Source organism: Marmota monax, unplaced genomic scaffold (genome assembly GCF_021218885.2).
Source record: "Marmota monax isolate L192 unplaced genomic scaffold, Marmota_monax_Labrador192_F-V1.1 WCK01_AAM20220418_F8-fsc00053, whole genome shotgun sequence".
In the NCBI taxonomy this organism is placed as follows: Eukaryota; Metazoa; Chordata; class Mammalia; order Rodentia; family Sciuridae; genus Marmota; species Marmota monax.
The window spans coordinates 6,837,191-6,851,446 of record NW_026693153.1 but is presented as its reverse complement, the minus strand read 5'-3'; the positions used below and the strand labels follow the sequence as shown (position 1 = coordinate 6,851,446).

Sequence of the window (14,256 nt, the reverse complement as noted above, 5' to 3'; positions counted from 1 at the left end):
GAAAAATATTAATCAGTCTATTTACTGGGGCTTTATGACAATTGTGCAAAGATTAATTTGTGCTTTTTAAAATAATAAATATGAAATTACTTTTTAGTATGTTTCTTTATTCATTTATCTCAAATGAATAAATAGGAGACAGTAGAAATAGAGGTGATTAAAGTGAAAAGTTGAAAAGGTAATAATGCAATTTTTTGTCTCAATGAATAGGATTTTTGCACTTCTATAATATTCTGAAGCACATAGTTTTGAACATAATTAGAAATTACAACTCTGGTATTAAATTAGGGTCTCCATTTTTCGTTATATCTAGAAAATTACACATGATACTCAAAACTTCCCATCACCAAAACCTTTTAAGCATTTATACAGAGACTGACTTTTCAGGTGTTCAAGACACCATAGCACAAAGTTGGCTTAATCCACATCTGAGAGCTTCTTCTGAATCAACAGTGCATAGGAGAGCAGCATGACATTTACAACTGATTACCTTCAAACAAAAACAAAGAATCCCAATTTTGTTTGAAACTTAGTGTCACAAGATGAATTTATCAATGTAAAGGTCCAGGTGCATTTGAAGAACATGGAATCAAGGAAGAAAGGGCTTTTACAGAGACAATGACATGTCATCAAGCTCCTTATAAACACACTGAGGACAAGCTCCAACCAGCTTTTTCATTGCTCCCCTCCTGTATCCAAAAACTGCACACACATACAAGCAGAGGTTCAGAAACTTCCTCATCTGAAGGGTAGATGGACAGAGCACCCATGACTCTAAAGTGTCAAGTGACTTAATAGATGCAGGTGAGTGAAGAAAGAATCATACTCAGGTGCTATGTGCCGAGAAGATGTAAGAATGCCTAACAAGATGTTAAGGTGGCCTTTCATGAAAAGAGTACACAATTTTTAGAAACCAAGAGGATGAATGTACATGAAGGAATACAGATAATGACAAGAGAGATGAGAGATGCAAGCCCAGGGAAACATTGACCAAGAAGACACAGTTACCTATGGTGGAAGAGGGAGCTTCAGTCTCAACTGTGTCAAGCTCCAAGACTGCATCATAAAAGATAAACAGAAGTAAAACAATGTAAGTAACATTTAGGTACTCATTGATGTTTAATTCAGAGGATACAGAACCTGTTGTTTATTCTGACTTGATATAGACTGCCTTCTTGATAGGCTAATTTTTTATGAGAGATACTCTCAGCAAATTAGAATTTTATGCTAACTGGAATCTTATGAAAAAATTTCTATTACAAAACAGACGGATTTTCAAAATAGTTATATAAATATCTTCTTATTTGGTAGATTACTGTTGAAAATGCCAGTAAGGTATTTTAGAGGAAGACAATCCCTGGCTAGTTGGGTGTTCTTCAGTCATACACGTTAAGGAAGAATACAGGGTCAGCCTCCCATGTGTATTTCCCAGTAGTGCTTACCCAAATCACCTTCAAAAATGTTCCAGACACAGAAAAATCAACCTTTTAGACATTACAAGTTCAGAGAATAAGACCAAAAAGTGCTTTAATAAAATGGAATCCGTCCAATAATCAGGTATAAAATCGACCAATTTCCCATACATTGATTTCTTCACTTAGCATCAAAATGTTAGTGTGGCTACTTTGAGAAGATAACGAACAAAATAGTAATAATTTGGATTTCTGTGCTTTATGTGATATGTAAATACTTGCAGCAATATTTTCAATAACATTTCCAAAGAAAAAACCTTGTTAAACTAAGCATGAAAATTATGTTTACCGGATTTAGTTGGTGAAATGTCTGGTTTGGCTGAGGTTTTGGGCTTAGGAAGTAATTGCTTTGGTGGTTTTGAATCTGAAGAAAAAAGGGTGCTATAATTAGTGCCACAGCTAAGCTATAATGTAGATCAATATAATTTACATCAATTTTCCTATTTATAGGTCAAGATGGTGATTACCAGGCTGGATTTGGGGTACATCCGGTCTCTGTGTGGTTTTAGGTCTCTTGGTTGGTTTTGGAGCTGAAGAAAAAGGTATTTCAAATTAACATAATGATCATGGCTGTGACTATCAAAATTAAGAATACATGAGCTGAGTGAAGACATAGTATAAATTCAATGTATATATTAAAATCAATTTCTGGGGGTGCAAGGGTGGGAAAACTGTCCATTTTAACTACATACTTGCATCATTAGCTTTTCCTGAAAGAAAAAATCCTCAGGAAATGTTTCAGATGTGTCTCTGAGCAAAAGTAATGAGAATTGATATAAGGCTTTTTTCCTATATAAATCGTTTCAAAATGGAAAAAAAAAGTATATTAGCTAAAGTATATTAGCTCTATTTTTCATTGATAGGTTTATTTGGTTAAAAAAAAACCAGTAAAATAAAATTATAAAAGTTGCTTATGAGGAGACCTGGAAAATAATCCAGAAATACTTGATATTACACATAAGAAATGATGTTACATGACTATTGATTTCTGGAATTTTTCAAAGTAAAGCAGTAATGAATTGATTATGGATGCCAACAAGTTACAAAGAAATAATTATAAACACCATTATTAGTCACCAGTGTTAGTACTAAAAACAGTAAGACCATCTTGGGACTTTTAATGTTTTCAAGGTACAAAGGCCACAACTAGTTTTATACTGGACCCTACACCAAGAACAACCGCTGGTTATCCAAACATCCCCCAAACCATTTTTCAAATAAACAAAAATGCTGAAGACAACATTATTCATGCAGCTTAAGAAAGTCTTACGAGTAGAACAAGCAAAGCAATGAAATTATAGCCACAACACTAGAAAACATTTTTGCCATTTTTTCAGTCCAGAATGAGCCCAGAAGTCACACTGAGACACATGTGGCTGAAGGATAGGGTCAGCAGAGAACCAGGAAGTTGTGTCCAAGACCACAGACCTTCCCTAAATGAGCACACAGACTCCTCTCCTATCTTCAGGTTCTTCAGACCCAGATAGGAAATGAGAAGCATGGAATGAAACTGTGAAGGGGTGATGGGGTGGTAGAACTGCAGTCATGCCTGGGGTGGAGAGCAGAAAAGCCAAAGTGACAACGGTGACCATGACTGGAGGGGGCAGAATTACCGACTGTGGGAACCAAGAGCTCCAGTTGTACTGTGGCTGGTTCCAGAGCTACAGAAGCAAAACACCAAGAATACCAGTTATACTGAGAGGTGGAATCAGGAGGAAGGAAACATTATGCCTCTACTTAGGATGATCTGCCTAAACTGTGTACTTTTTCTGAATGTGATTTCCCACTTATTTTTCCCATTTACCTCTTTTTGCCCATTATTTTCCCGTACCTCATCTGCCACGAAAAAGTATCAGATGTAAGATTTTTAAGGTGAATTACTTTGATAATCCACTTAGTAGACCAGTTTTCTACTGTGTGTGCCTAATGATTACAAATAAAAATATGAATACTTTATATAAAAATATAAATATAAAAAGTGAGTATAGATGATTACATATAAAAAAAATCAACTACTATTGGTTCCTAAAACTTCAGTAGCTGGTGGCTCCTGAAGCCGAGACTACCATATCCTACTTTCTATGTTAATTTGGAACCCTGAACACCACATTTACCAGGTTTGGACTTGGGCACATCTGGTCTGCGTGTGGTTTTAGGGCGGGGGCGACGACCTGGTCTTTTGGTCTTTGGTGGAGCTAAAGAAGAAAAATAGCTAGTTAATACAGGAAAGTGATTTTATAAACTGACAATAAATTGTTACATATATCTTAAAAGCATTTTCAAGCCATTTTTACTTCTGCTTTGTAACTGTCTATTATTATTTACTCAACTAAATGAAGTCTTCAATAAGTTTTTTTTTGGTCAAAGAATTGTAAACTCCCTCTTTTTACATTTTAAGATGCGAAATATCAAAAACAGTATGGTTTAGAAAAGACAGTCACATTAAATAAAAACTTGAAGGTATATGCTCAAAAGGAACATGGGAAAGGTTGCTTTGGGAAGCCACTAGGGATAAAAAAATTAAGTTTATTTGACTTAGGATTCAAAAACAAGTCTTTACTTAACATTTTAAAAATACACAAATCAACAATATCCAAAAAGTCTTTGTATTCAGAAATTGTTTCAAGGAGGCAACTTAAAAAATAATATATATTTATAAATTATGTCAGGATTCTATTTTTTTCCAGAATAGCAGAATGTACAAACAGAAAACAACATTGAAGTATTACCCCATGAATGTGAGCCTGCCAATAAAAACACTAACAATTAGAAAAGAAGAAACAAAGGTCACCCACTGAATAAGTGTATAAGCTTATATTCCCAGTGTTCCAGGTCCTGAGGCTGCATGAAAAATCATCAAGGAGGAATCAAAATCCAAAAGAAATATGACAAAATTTAAATATGGGATATACTTAATGTTGAATTTCTAGATTGAACAAATTTAAAGAGTAAAATTTTGTCCACATAAGTACCTTTTCTATTTAAATCAATTTGTGCTTTTAGACAAAGTGAATACAAATAGAGCCAGTCAGTTAAGTTTGGAAAGAAAAATGGAAAAAAAGGGGCATGATTCTTATTTGAAAGGTGTGAATGTAATAAAGTAACCAGCAACTCATAATATGAAGGAAAATATTGGTAATTGGCTAAGATGTCCTCAGAACACATTACTTTTTTTTTCTTTTGAAGAAAAAGAAGCTGTAATGATTGAGGTTGGGTTGTTTATCTTCCCCCTCTCTGCTTGGATTTCCTAGTGACACATCAGGGCATTTATATCTGGAAAGTTCAAAATGCTTTTCAAGAAAGTCTGCAAATGCTCGAGTTCTGAAAATACGAAAAAACACCTCCCAAAATGAGAATGCAAATATGCCATAGGGAAAGAGGCCAGGATACCCTGCTGGAAATAACCAGGTTAGAACAAGCTAAGGATAAAATCCTAGATCATAAGGCCAGACAATGGAGATGGTGTCAAATTGAAATCAGCATGGCTTCATGGGTGTCCCAGAGCCTGTGTTCAGTCAAGCACAGGCACAAAGTGCATATTCTGGCAAAAGCGGCTGGAATAAAGACCTGAGGATAATTAAGAAATATTTTAAAAGTAAGCCAAAGCTAAGGGTGAAACTGAATATAGAAGATGTTAACAAAGATCATTGGTTTTCAGTGGTTAAAGGAAGCTTCATTACCTTTGGTTGTCTGTGGTGTTGGTGGAGTCTGAGGTTCTGGGGCTGCAACAAAAGCAAATCATATCAAAAGCAATGCTGAAGACCACATTTAAGAAATTAAATGTTCTTTACCACAAAGTGTTCCTTCCTTGGTGAATGACTAGTTTCTCCTTGCTTCTGACAGTGATACTCACTCACCCCATCTCCTTTCTGCAAGCCACAGTAAAATAAGAATTCTCATTTTTGTTGCTGATATTCAGCTGTGGCCTCGCTACCTGATAGTCTAACAACTGCCCCTGGTGGCAGAAGAAATACTTATTAAATGGAGACCAGGGTACTTTCTCAGTGGGGGCTCTGAATTTCCTGTCACCTGTCACTTTGTGTCTTGCAGTTAGCCAAGTTCACCCAAGGAAGCAGGAAGAAGTGACACACCCACCAGGCAGACCTGTTCCCAGACCTGTGCTCTGTGAATGATCCAGTTTTGCTGGACTTGACAGTTTTTCACCAAAGACAGGAATTAAACTTATAGTCCAAGAGGGGGCGGGAGTGTTCATGTGGTACTCTGCATAGTGACTAGCATCTATTTACACATGAAGCAATCCATTTGGGTTAGCAATAGGTATCCAAAGCAGTCTCAGGTTTCATGAAATGCTGAATAAATTAAATAATAATATTATTTAAACATTTTGATAGATAATGAATGCTCAAATTCATGGTAAGTAAATTATACCTCATGCTGGATGTGGTTTTGTTATATAATATTTGGGCTTTTGAAAAGAATGAATGTCTTTCAATAGTTTTCATATTATTCTACAGAATAAAAAGAATCATTCCTTTTTCAGGAAGGAAATAAAAAAGGAATTCTATTTTTAAAATTAAAAATAATTCTTTGTTTTTTTTCTCCTTATAGAAATAAATTGATTACTGTGGCACTCACTGTTCATCTTAAAAGGATTTGCATCATTCTGCTATTTATACATTTCTTATAATTATCAGGCATTATCTCTGATGTTTATGGAGGAGAGCGTGTGGCAGGTTTGGGAGAAGTAGAGAAGGAAACAGAAACTGTAACAATAATTTCTATAGAGCAAGTAAATGGCTTTTTAGCAACTGGAACAGAAAATTTAACCACAAATAGTGCAGATAGAGAATTTTCAATGTTTCCAAAAGCAATGTATAATAGCACAAGATGCTACTTAAAGGCATGGTCATTCATTACCATGTCTGTGGCCAAAAATAATCTTTAAGTAAAAATACAGAAGAATAAAAATTGAGTGTGAAAGAACAAAATTAAAGGGCAATGATTAAAAAAAACCCACATATACCCCAGAATTCTTAATTCTTAAGAACTTGTCCAGAAATAGATTTAACAGATACAGGGCAAAGCCATAGTGAAACATCAGACTGAAGTAGACACTGACGTAAAACTTCTGTGTGTGTGAGAGAGGGGGAGAAGAATAAATGAGTCTGAGGGTCCCATATGCTATAGGAAAAGAAGAAAGCCAGCATTAGTATATGAAATATAACAAATATCAAGAAAGCATCTACATGTGAAAATATCAAGGAACAAAAATTTTTTTTGAAATTTTAAAGTTTCATTTCTACAAAACTGCCTCCTAAAGGAATAAAAAGCAAATACAATTTGCTATTTGTAGCATCTTTTAAGTTCCTGACCAAGACTGATGGGGATGGAACCCCATAGGTTGACACCAAAGCCAATTGCACTAACAGCAGTAAATTTAATGTTCAGTAAGAACAAGTACAGCTTGTGAAAAAATAGTCTTAAGATATTAAAGATAAAGGCATAAGATAGTCTATAACCAAGCTGAGTGGCCTGTAAATAACTAAACCACAACCTCAGCATAAAACAGAAATATACAACACCTTCTTGGATGTGTGACTGATAAGGAACATGGTTTGCAATCCTATCACCCACCACAGGGGAGAGCTGCATCACACACACACACACACACACACACACACACACACCTATAATGGGGGCTCTTTCCCTTGTTTTGGTCCACTGAATGTTATTACCACCTTGAAGATTACTCCAGAGGGAAACAATTCTTATTGTGTGAGGTGAACAAGTCAGGACATGGTGGCTTTGAGAAATGTACTGAACTGTGATTAGAAAACAAGCCCAAACCAATGTGGATTTTCACTCTCTAACTTAATTGTCAAGGAAAACCAAAGAAAAGCATCCCATGTGGAAAAAAGGAGGAGTATGAGGTGAGGCCAGGGAAGGTAGTGAGTTCCTTAAGTCAAAGATTTTGGCAGTTTCTGTGCTCTTGTGAACCTTGTCCAGAAACAGAACTTTTCTGCAGAGCTATAAAAGTAGCCTTCTCTAAAATAAAAATTTAAAAGCTAGACCCAAAGAAATGGTTTGCAGAGCCCCAGTTAGTACCCTATGTTGTCTAAGACCACACAAGGTCACCTTGACTCCTTGTGTGTAGGTGTGATCCTGAAGTAGCTATGCTTGCTGCGTGAGGAAATGGGTGAATATTCTTAGGTGATTAGAAAGTTTAGAAATCAAAGGAACATAAACATATTAGCTTCCAAATAAAATGTTCTACTTTAAAGGAAATGTCAAATTAAAAAGACTCTTTACTCAAACACCTCAGAATGGTAAGAACACACCTTCCCACACTTATTTGTATTAAGGAATGAATTTCCTCTCAGAAATCTTTTGTCAGAAACCACTGAAATAAATAATATAGCTTATATATAAACTGTAACCAACATTTGGAGAAAAAATTGGTAAATTAAATTTTATCTTATAATAACACAAATAACATTTATTTAAATGTAGTGACCTAAACATGGAATAATATTTGTTGATCTGCTTGGTAGGAGTCCTCTAGTCATAATAATTGTTACTGCCTTATTCCAAAGCCCTGTAAGCATACTTTTAAAATAAATGTACATGAAGTCCTTTCCAAATACAGTTGTCAGAATTCTTCAAAGGCTAGGAGTTCAATTTTATAACTGTGCTTCTTCGTTTAAATACCCTCTCCAAGTGGGTAATTTTAATCCCACTTCTCTGACTCAGAGATCTCATGCATGGTCAACTATACTCCCTTTGCCTAATCCCTGATTTCCTTCAGTCTGACACCTACACCTGGAAATCTGCTTCTCCAAAGGGATTTATGAGACTTCTTTTTGTAAGCAGTTACGATTTTCTTCCTATCCACTTTATTGCAAAAACAAATCATGCCTGCTTAAGCAGAAAATGTCTTGTTTTAATAATCCTACTATGTAAACATGCCCATTAATGGAAATGTAAGTTTATTATCCATTAAACATTATAGTGAGAAATATATTTTTCCCAGAACTAAAAGTTTAAAATTTAGAAAATAATAACAACAATGTTTTCTATAGAAAATCTTATAAAAAAATCCAAGAGGGCTGTATAAATTTTGGATGGACAGAAAACATGACGACTTTGGTCATTCAATATGTTCCACAATCCGTAAGCAGAAAAACTTCTGTTTTTATTTAAGAGAATCCCTTTCTTCAAAAGAACCGCCTTTTTTTTTTTCCAATTCAGCAAAACACCCTTAAAATCTCCTGAGAGGTAAACAGAAGCCAGTGTTTAGACATCAGCCCTAATTAAGAAGGCTTAGAGAATAAGAAAAATACAACCCCTTTCTGGTCTTGCAGCTTAAGAACTGAGAAACCCCCAAACAAGGCAGAGTTCTTAGAGAACAGAAACACTTCTCCTCCTTTCAGCTGAAAGGCTATTATTATTTAATGCAATCAGAACCCCAGCCAACTTTGGTACTGGAAACTATTTTGTAGTCCTAAACAAGAGGTCCTCCATCCCTCCCAGTGCTACATTTCTGCTTTCTCTGCATTGGTCATAAATGCAACCACCACAGCTCAGCTCAGAGCAATGCCAAGATTGCAAAGGGGGTGCTTATGAGGAGATTGTTCCATTGCAGTTTTGCACCTTCCTTGAAAAAATATATTGAAGACTAACAAACAAATCAGAAGTTCTTTGCTCCAAAGAACTGCATAAAATAAAATTTCAAAACCATTTTGGGAATATTTATATTAAAAAGTTCAGGGTAAATACCAGGTTTAGTATGTGTCATTTATGGAATGAGAGGAATTTTAGGTTTCAAAGAAATAGACTGCGTTATACTGAGATGTGGAAAATAAAGAAAAAATAATGATCAAATCAATATATAGGCATTTAAGTATCTAAAAACACAAAAGAAAAACCTTAAAATCAAATACATGTTAAGTGGAATGAACCCACCATCTTGGAAGACTTTGGAAATATTCCATTAAAAGATCATTTTACATTTCATTCACAGAGAAACACTTTATAGAATACACTGATAAGTTTCTGTGTGGTTTGGAAAAACATGTCAACAGTTAGATATAACACTGCCTCTAAATAGTTATAGTAATTACTCAAAGACAATGATTTTAATAAATTAGTCTAGTTATTTTGCACTCTTCCTATTTCTCAGGTACATCTAAATCATCAAGCACCAGGTAGAAAAAACACATTGTCAAATTTAATATTCAATGATAGGCCTAATGCTATGATCTGATGCATAAAGGAATCCCACTAACACTAAAATGAAAGGTCATTCTTCCCAGTGAATTCTGGACTAGAACTTGAAGGCCTTAAAGAAACGAACTGTATTTATGACCCAGTTTCTAAACCAATGACTAGGAGAGGAAAGGCAGACAGGAAGTAGCAGTGGTTCTGCTGCTAGCACAGGATGATATCTGAGTGCTGAGTTCAGATCAACAACTGTAGGACCAGCTATCCACAAGCATCATAGTCATGGTGTTGGTGAAGTCTATGAGATATTCAGTGTTCTTCAAATGAGCCATTTAGGATAACTACTGAGGCAGTATATAAAATCTAAGTACTGGGTTTTCCATGGTGAGATGACAAAACAGATCCACTAAGCACATATCATTATCGTCCAGTGTTATCTGTTTAGGTTTAGGGTCTTTAAAAAATTGTAAAGGTAATTGTTCCAGGACTATGGTTCTTTCTTGTGAATGTGTGTGATAAAAAGAAAAATAGATTATCCTAGAGATAATGAAATATCCTCCAAGATGGAGCAGAATGACCCCTTCAAAATCCTACCATATTTAATAGTCAATTTCAAAGTGTACAATGGGTAAAAGTTTGGGGAAAGAAAATTTTAAACTGTTATAACAGCATAGCTCATATAAAACTGCATTTATGTTATAAACATAAGTAGAATTAGGTCAAATCCAGTTTGTCAAACAGGATTCTTAGTATATTACTTAACAGTGAAGAATATCATGTCCTGGTTGTAAGCTACCGGAACCACTCAAATTCAGCACTGCAACATACATTGTTTCTCTCCTTCTCCTGCATCCAAATTCCATGTATATATTGAGGCCTGTACCTTAAACTTTCTTGGAGCTTCTATTTAAATATTATAGACCCTGAAGTTTTATTATCTATGTTTTGCTCTCATTGTTATGTCTTATCGTTTCAAGATTATTAGCAACTTGAAAGCTAGAATCATCCTTTCCATTTCAGTCATTTCTTTAGTGGAAAACTGAAGACTTAGTAGGCACCAAAAAAAAAAAAAAAAAAAGAGAGAGAGAGAGAGAGAATTATCAGCCTATCAGACACTAGAACACAGAGCCATACCAAAATAAATAAATAAATAAAATAAAAGATGAGTGCTACTACATATCTCATTCTCTAATGCTGGGCAATAGCGCTTGTTTCTAGGTTTATCCCAAAATTTACATGCACAAAATTCAAATAATTCTTAGTAAAATCTTATTGGAAACATTTGATTTTTATTTTGTATCATTAATTATTTAATTATTAATTTCAAATTTATAAAGAAAGTGTCCTATAGAATCATGTAACTTCTTTCTTATAATAAAGAGATGAACATGGTCTATTTGGAATTAAGTATCCTTAAAAATTAAAGAGAGATTTATTTACCAGGCTTAGTTCTTGGTGTTTGTGGTCTAGGGCGTCGTTTAGGTGTAGAAGGGGTAGATGTAGTTCGCTGGGGAACTGAAAGAAGAAGACTGAATATAACTTTCATAAGTGACATTTTTTGAGGGTCAGATTTTTGTCTGTAAGCTTAATAAACTTCTTGAGTGCCAGAGCTATTTTATATTTCTCTGTGTTCCTAGAATACCCAATCTCATGCTTTATAAACATTATGTACTAAGTGCTGACCAGGTCAAAAGGAATTAAAATTCTACAGGAGAACTGAAGCTGTATTGACAAATTAAGTGTGAAAGTGAGCACCCTGAAGGCATTTCAGAACACAAGGTACAATTAAGAACTCAAAACGATAACAGTGGAGAGCAGGACAGATGCAAAATAAGATATCTTAGATTTAGAAAATGGAAAGTTTAGAACTTCCATTTGTAGTTCGTGACTATCCTTGCCAGGCATTAATGAACTCTATCATTTAAATAATTTTCCATGATAAAATGTAGGTTGTGCTTCCTCTCTTTTATGTATCTTTCTTCACATATCCAGTATTGCAGAGCCTACGTGGTGTTCTTTACACTTAGACCATTCTGAATGAAATAGTCACATTTAAAGGTGCTTAATATGAGGGAATATATTTTAAAATAATTATCATCTAGGATTCTGCTGCTGTTTTCTGGTTGACTAAGTTGAAAGAAACATAGGAAGGAAATTTTACTTCAAAATATATAAACATTGAGATTATGGAAATTATTTGAAGATTATCCTAAGGCTAGCAAACTGGATCTCTGAAGAGTTTCCTGGTAGAGAATGAAGTGAAATGTTTAGTCATGAATATATTTTAAAAAGGCCAACATGATGATTGTTTTTTGTTACTTTACCCGTTCCTTTCAAGCACACACTATACAAATGTCATTAGTTACCAGGTGTTGTAGGCTGCATTTCAGGACTGGTAAAGGTTTCCATTTTTTGAGGAACAAACGGTGTTTCACTTGCAGCTGAAAGTACAAACACCCCATCCCATCAAATAATCCAGTTAAAATGAGGTATCTTAAGAATTTCAACGTGCTTTTAGAATCATGCAATGCACATGCTACACATATATGAGTAAGGATGGAAATGCATGTCGTCTTAAAAGCTGATGGATGAAATTATGATTTAAAGTGGGGGAAAAAGCTAGAATGACAGTTGTTCAGTAGCTGATTCTAGGCAGAGTCACCACATGGAAGTAGGACAACTCAGGCCACAAATGCACAAGATGAGATGATGTGGATGATGAAGATGTCCATGCGGTTTTCAAAGCTTTTCAGGACTTTAAGGATGCAGGAAATACCATCTATCACAGTTCAGTGAAGAAGTTGGGGGAGGGATGAAAAATGAAATATAAAAGATGCCTGTGTTAAAAATACATATACACGTCTATTCAGAAATAGGAAAGAGACAAATGTCTAGATGTGATGGAATGAAATGGTCATTCTGAAGAAAGGCATTCACATAGATTATGAATTTTTTTGGTGGAAAACAAAGCACAATTTTTTTCTGTTAAAAACATTACCTAGTGTTGCCCTTGGCTGCTCAAGAGTTCTAGAAGTTTTAGGTGGGACAGAATCCAGAATAGGATCACTTGTTGCTGTTGGAATAAATGTCAACATTTATAAAAGCAGTAGAAGGCCACAGGAATAAAATACGAACTTGTGAGTAATAAATTATGCCTCATGAGGATAATATCAAGAACACTTGAGGGACTCCTGACCAACACTTTGAAACCAGTGATTCACCAGGAGCTGAAGATGAGCTCACTTCAAAAAACATAGATACTTTAATAATACTGGCCAAATTATATTGTTATATCATGTGAGTGTATGAATATGTAACAAATCCCACTGTTATGTACAAATATAATGCACCAATAAAAATATAAAAAAGAACTTAAATATCAGAAACCATGAAAAAGTAGATTTACACATTCAACTTATGCCTTCTGTTTTATAGTTAACAGAACCCACTTGAGCATTCTATTTCATTGTCTTCTTGGTGTGAAAATTCTTCACCTTTATTTGTCATGATACGAATATGCTAAGACTACACTTACAGAAAATACCAGGCACACGTTTGGCAGAGACCAGACTTACTTTGAATCTCCTACAGTGCTTAGGTATAGTAGGTGCATAATAAATAACTGCCATAGGGAACTTGTTGGACTTAGACTAGCTGTAAATGGAGCAGTGAATTCCAAAGATGAGACCCACCTGACCGTCTACAAATGAGTGACAAGAGATTGTCTATGGCAGGATTTCTCACCTAGGCACTGACAATTAGGGTGAAATAATTCTTGGTTGTGGGAAGATACTCTGTGCACTGAAGGGGTTTGGTAGCATCCCTGATCTCTGTCCACTAGATGCCAATGGCACTTCCTCCCAGATGTGTCTCTAGACATCACCAATGTCTGTGGTGTAGGGGAGGGGGTCCCACATCACCCCCATTTGAGAATCGCTGCTCTACAGAAAACCCCCTAAGCCTCTAAAACTTTTTCAGAATAATTTCAGGCAAGAGGGCAATAGGCCTTTTACTTTTCCCCAGAGGCAACCCAGTCAATCTGCAGCTTCCTCATGTGACAGAACTGATTGACTAATAAACATAAAGAAACAGTCAGTGGGAATCTTGGGTAGGTTCGCTTCCTGACACACAGAGCTGCTCTTCCCTTTTGGAGCTCTAGAATGCACTTTTTCACTCTGAATAAACTAAAAGAGACAGCCCACCTAGTGTTGTCCAAACACCTGGGATCCGGAGACATAACCAAAAGACTAGGCATACCTGTGTGGGCCTCTGATATTTCAGTCTCATCTGAAGTTGTAGAACTTGAGAAAACATCATAAGTTGCTTTGAAAAAAAATGAAACAAAAGAGATGTTAATGTTGATTCATTTTGAAAGATTTCGTAGTTTATTTTAATTCTGGCTATAGGACAGCTCCATGTAAGTATGAGCAGATTTAAGCATTCAGCTGCTGGCCTTGTCACTACTGGGTTAGCAATCACCACCACTGTGTTAGATTTTGGCTGCCTTGCTCTGAGCTGCAGGATTTATATAGCAAGGCTTGGCGCTGGCTCTGGGGTGATGTGAATACAGTGCTATATGTTTATAATGAAGTGATGCCAGCTC

General features: G+C 35.4%; 1 protein-coding gene across 21 annotated transcripts in view; it reads right to left on the bottom strand.

Annotated features, from left to right (window-relative positions):
• The window catches only part of Abi3bp (ABI family member 3 binding protein), a 247,636-nt gene that overhangs the window by 92,112 nt on the left and 141,268 nt on the right, over positions 1-14,256 (bottom strand). For 15 of the 21 annotated variants that reach the window (XM_046455259.2, XM_046455247.2, XM_046455248.2 and 12 more), the window contains 10 exons: positions 13,911-13,976; positions 12,652-12,726; positions 12,020-12,094; positions 11,094-11,168; positions 5,153-5,194; positions 3,587-3,667; positions 3,086-3,133; positions 1,940-2,002; positions 1,762-1,836; positions 1,009-1,056 (listed from right to left, as the gene is read on the bottom strand). In XM_046455259.2, coding sequence (XP_046311215.1) covers positions 1,009-1,056; positions 1,762-1,836; positions 1,940-2,002; positions 3,086-3,133; positions 3,587-3,667; positions 5,153-5,194; positions 11,094-11,168; positions 12,020-12,094; positions 12,652-12,726; positions 13,911-13,976 — 648 coding nt within the window. The remainder of the gene's footprint in view (positions 1-1,008; positions 1,057-1,761; positions 1,837-1,939; positions 2,003-3,085; positions 3,134-3,586; positions 3,668-5,152; positions 5,195-11,093; positions 11,169-12,019; positions 12,095-12,651; positions 12,727-13,910; positions 13,977-14,256) is intronic. The other 6 variants (XM_046455260.1, XM_046455262.1, XM_046455253.2 and 3 more) reach the window with 5 other exon arrangements.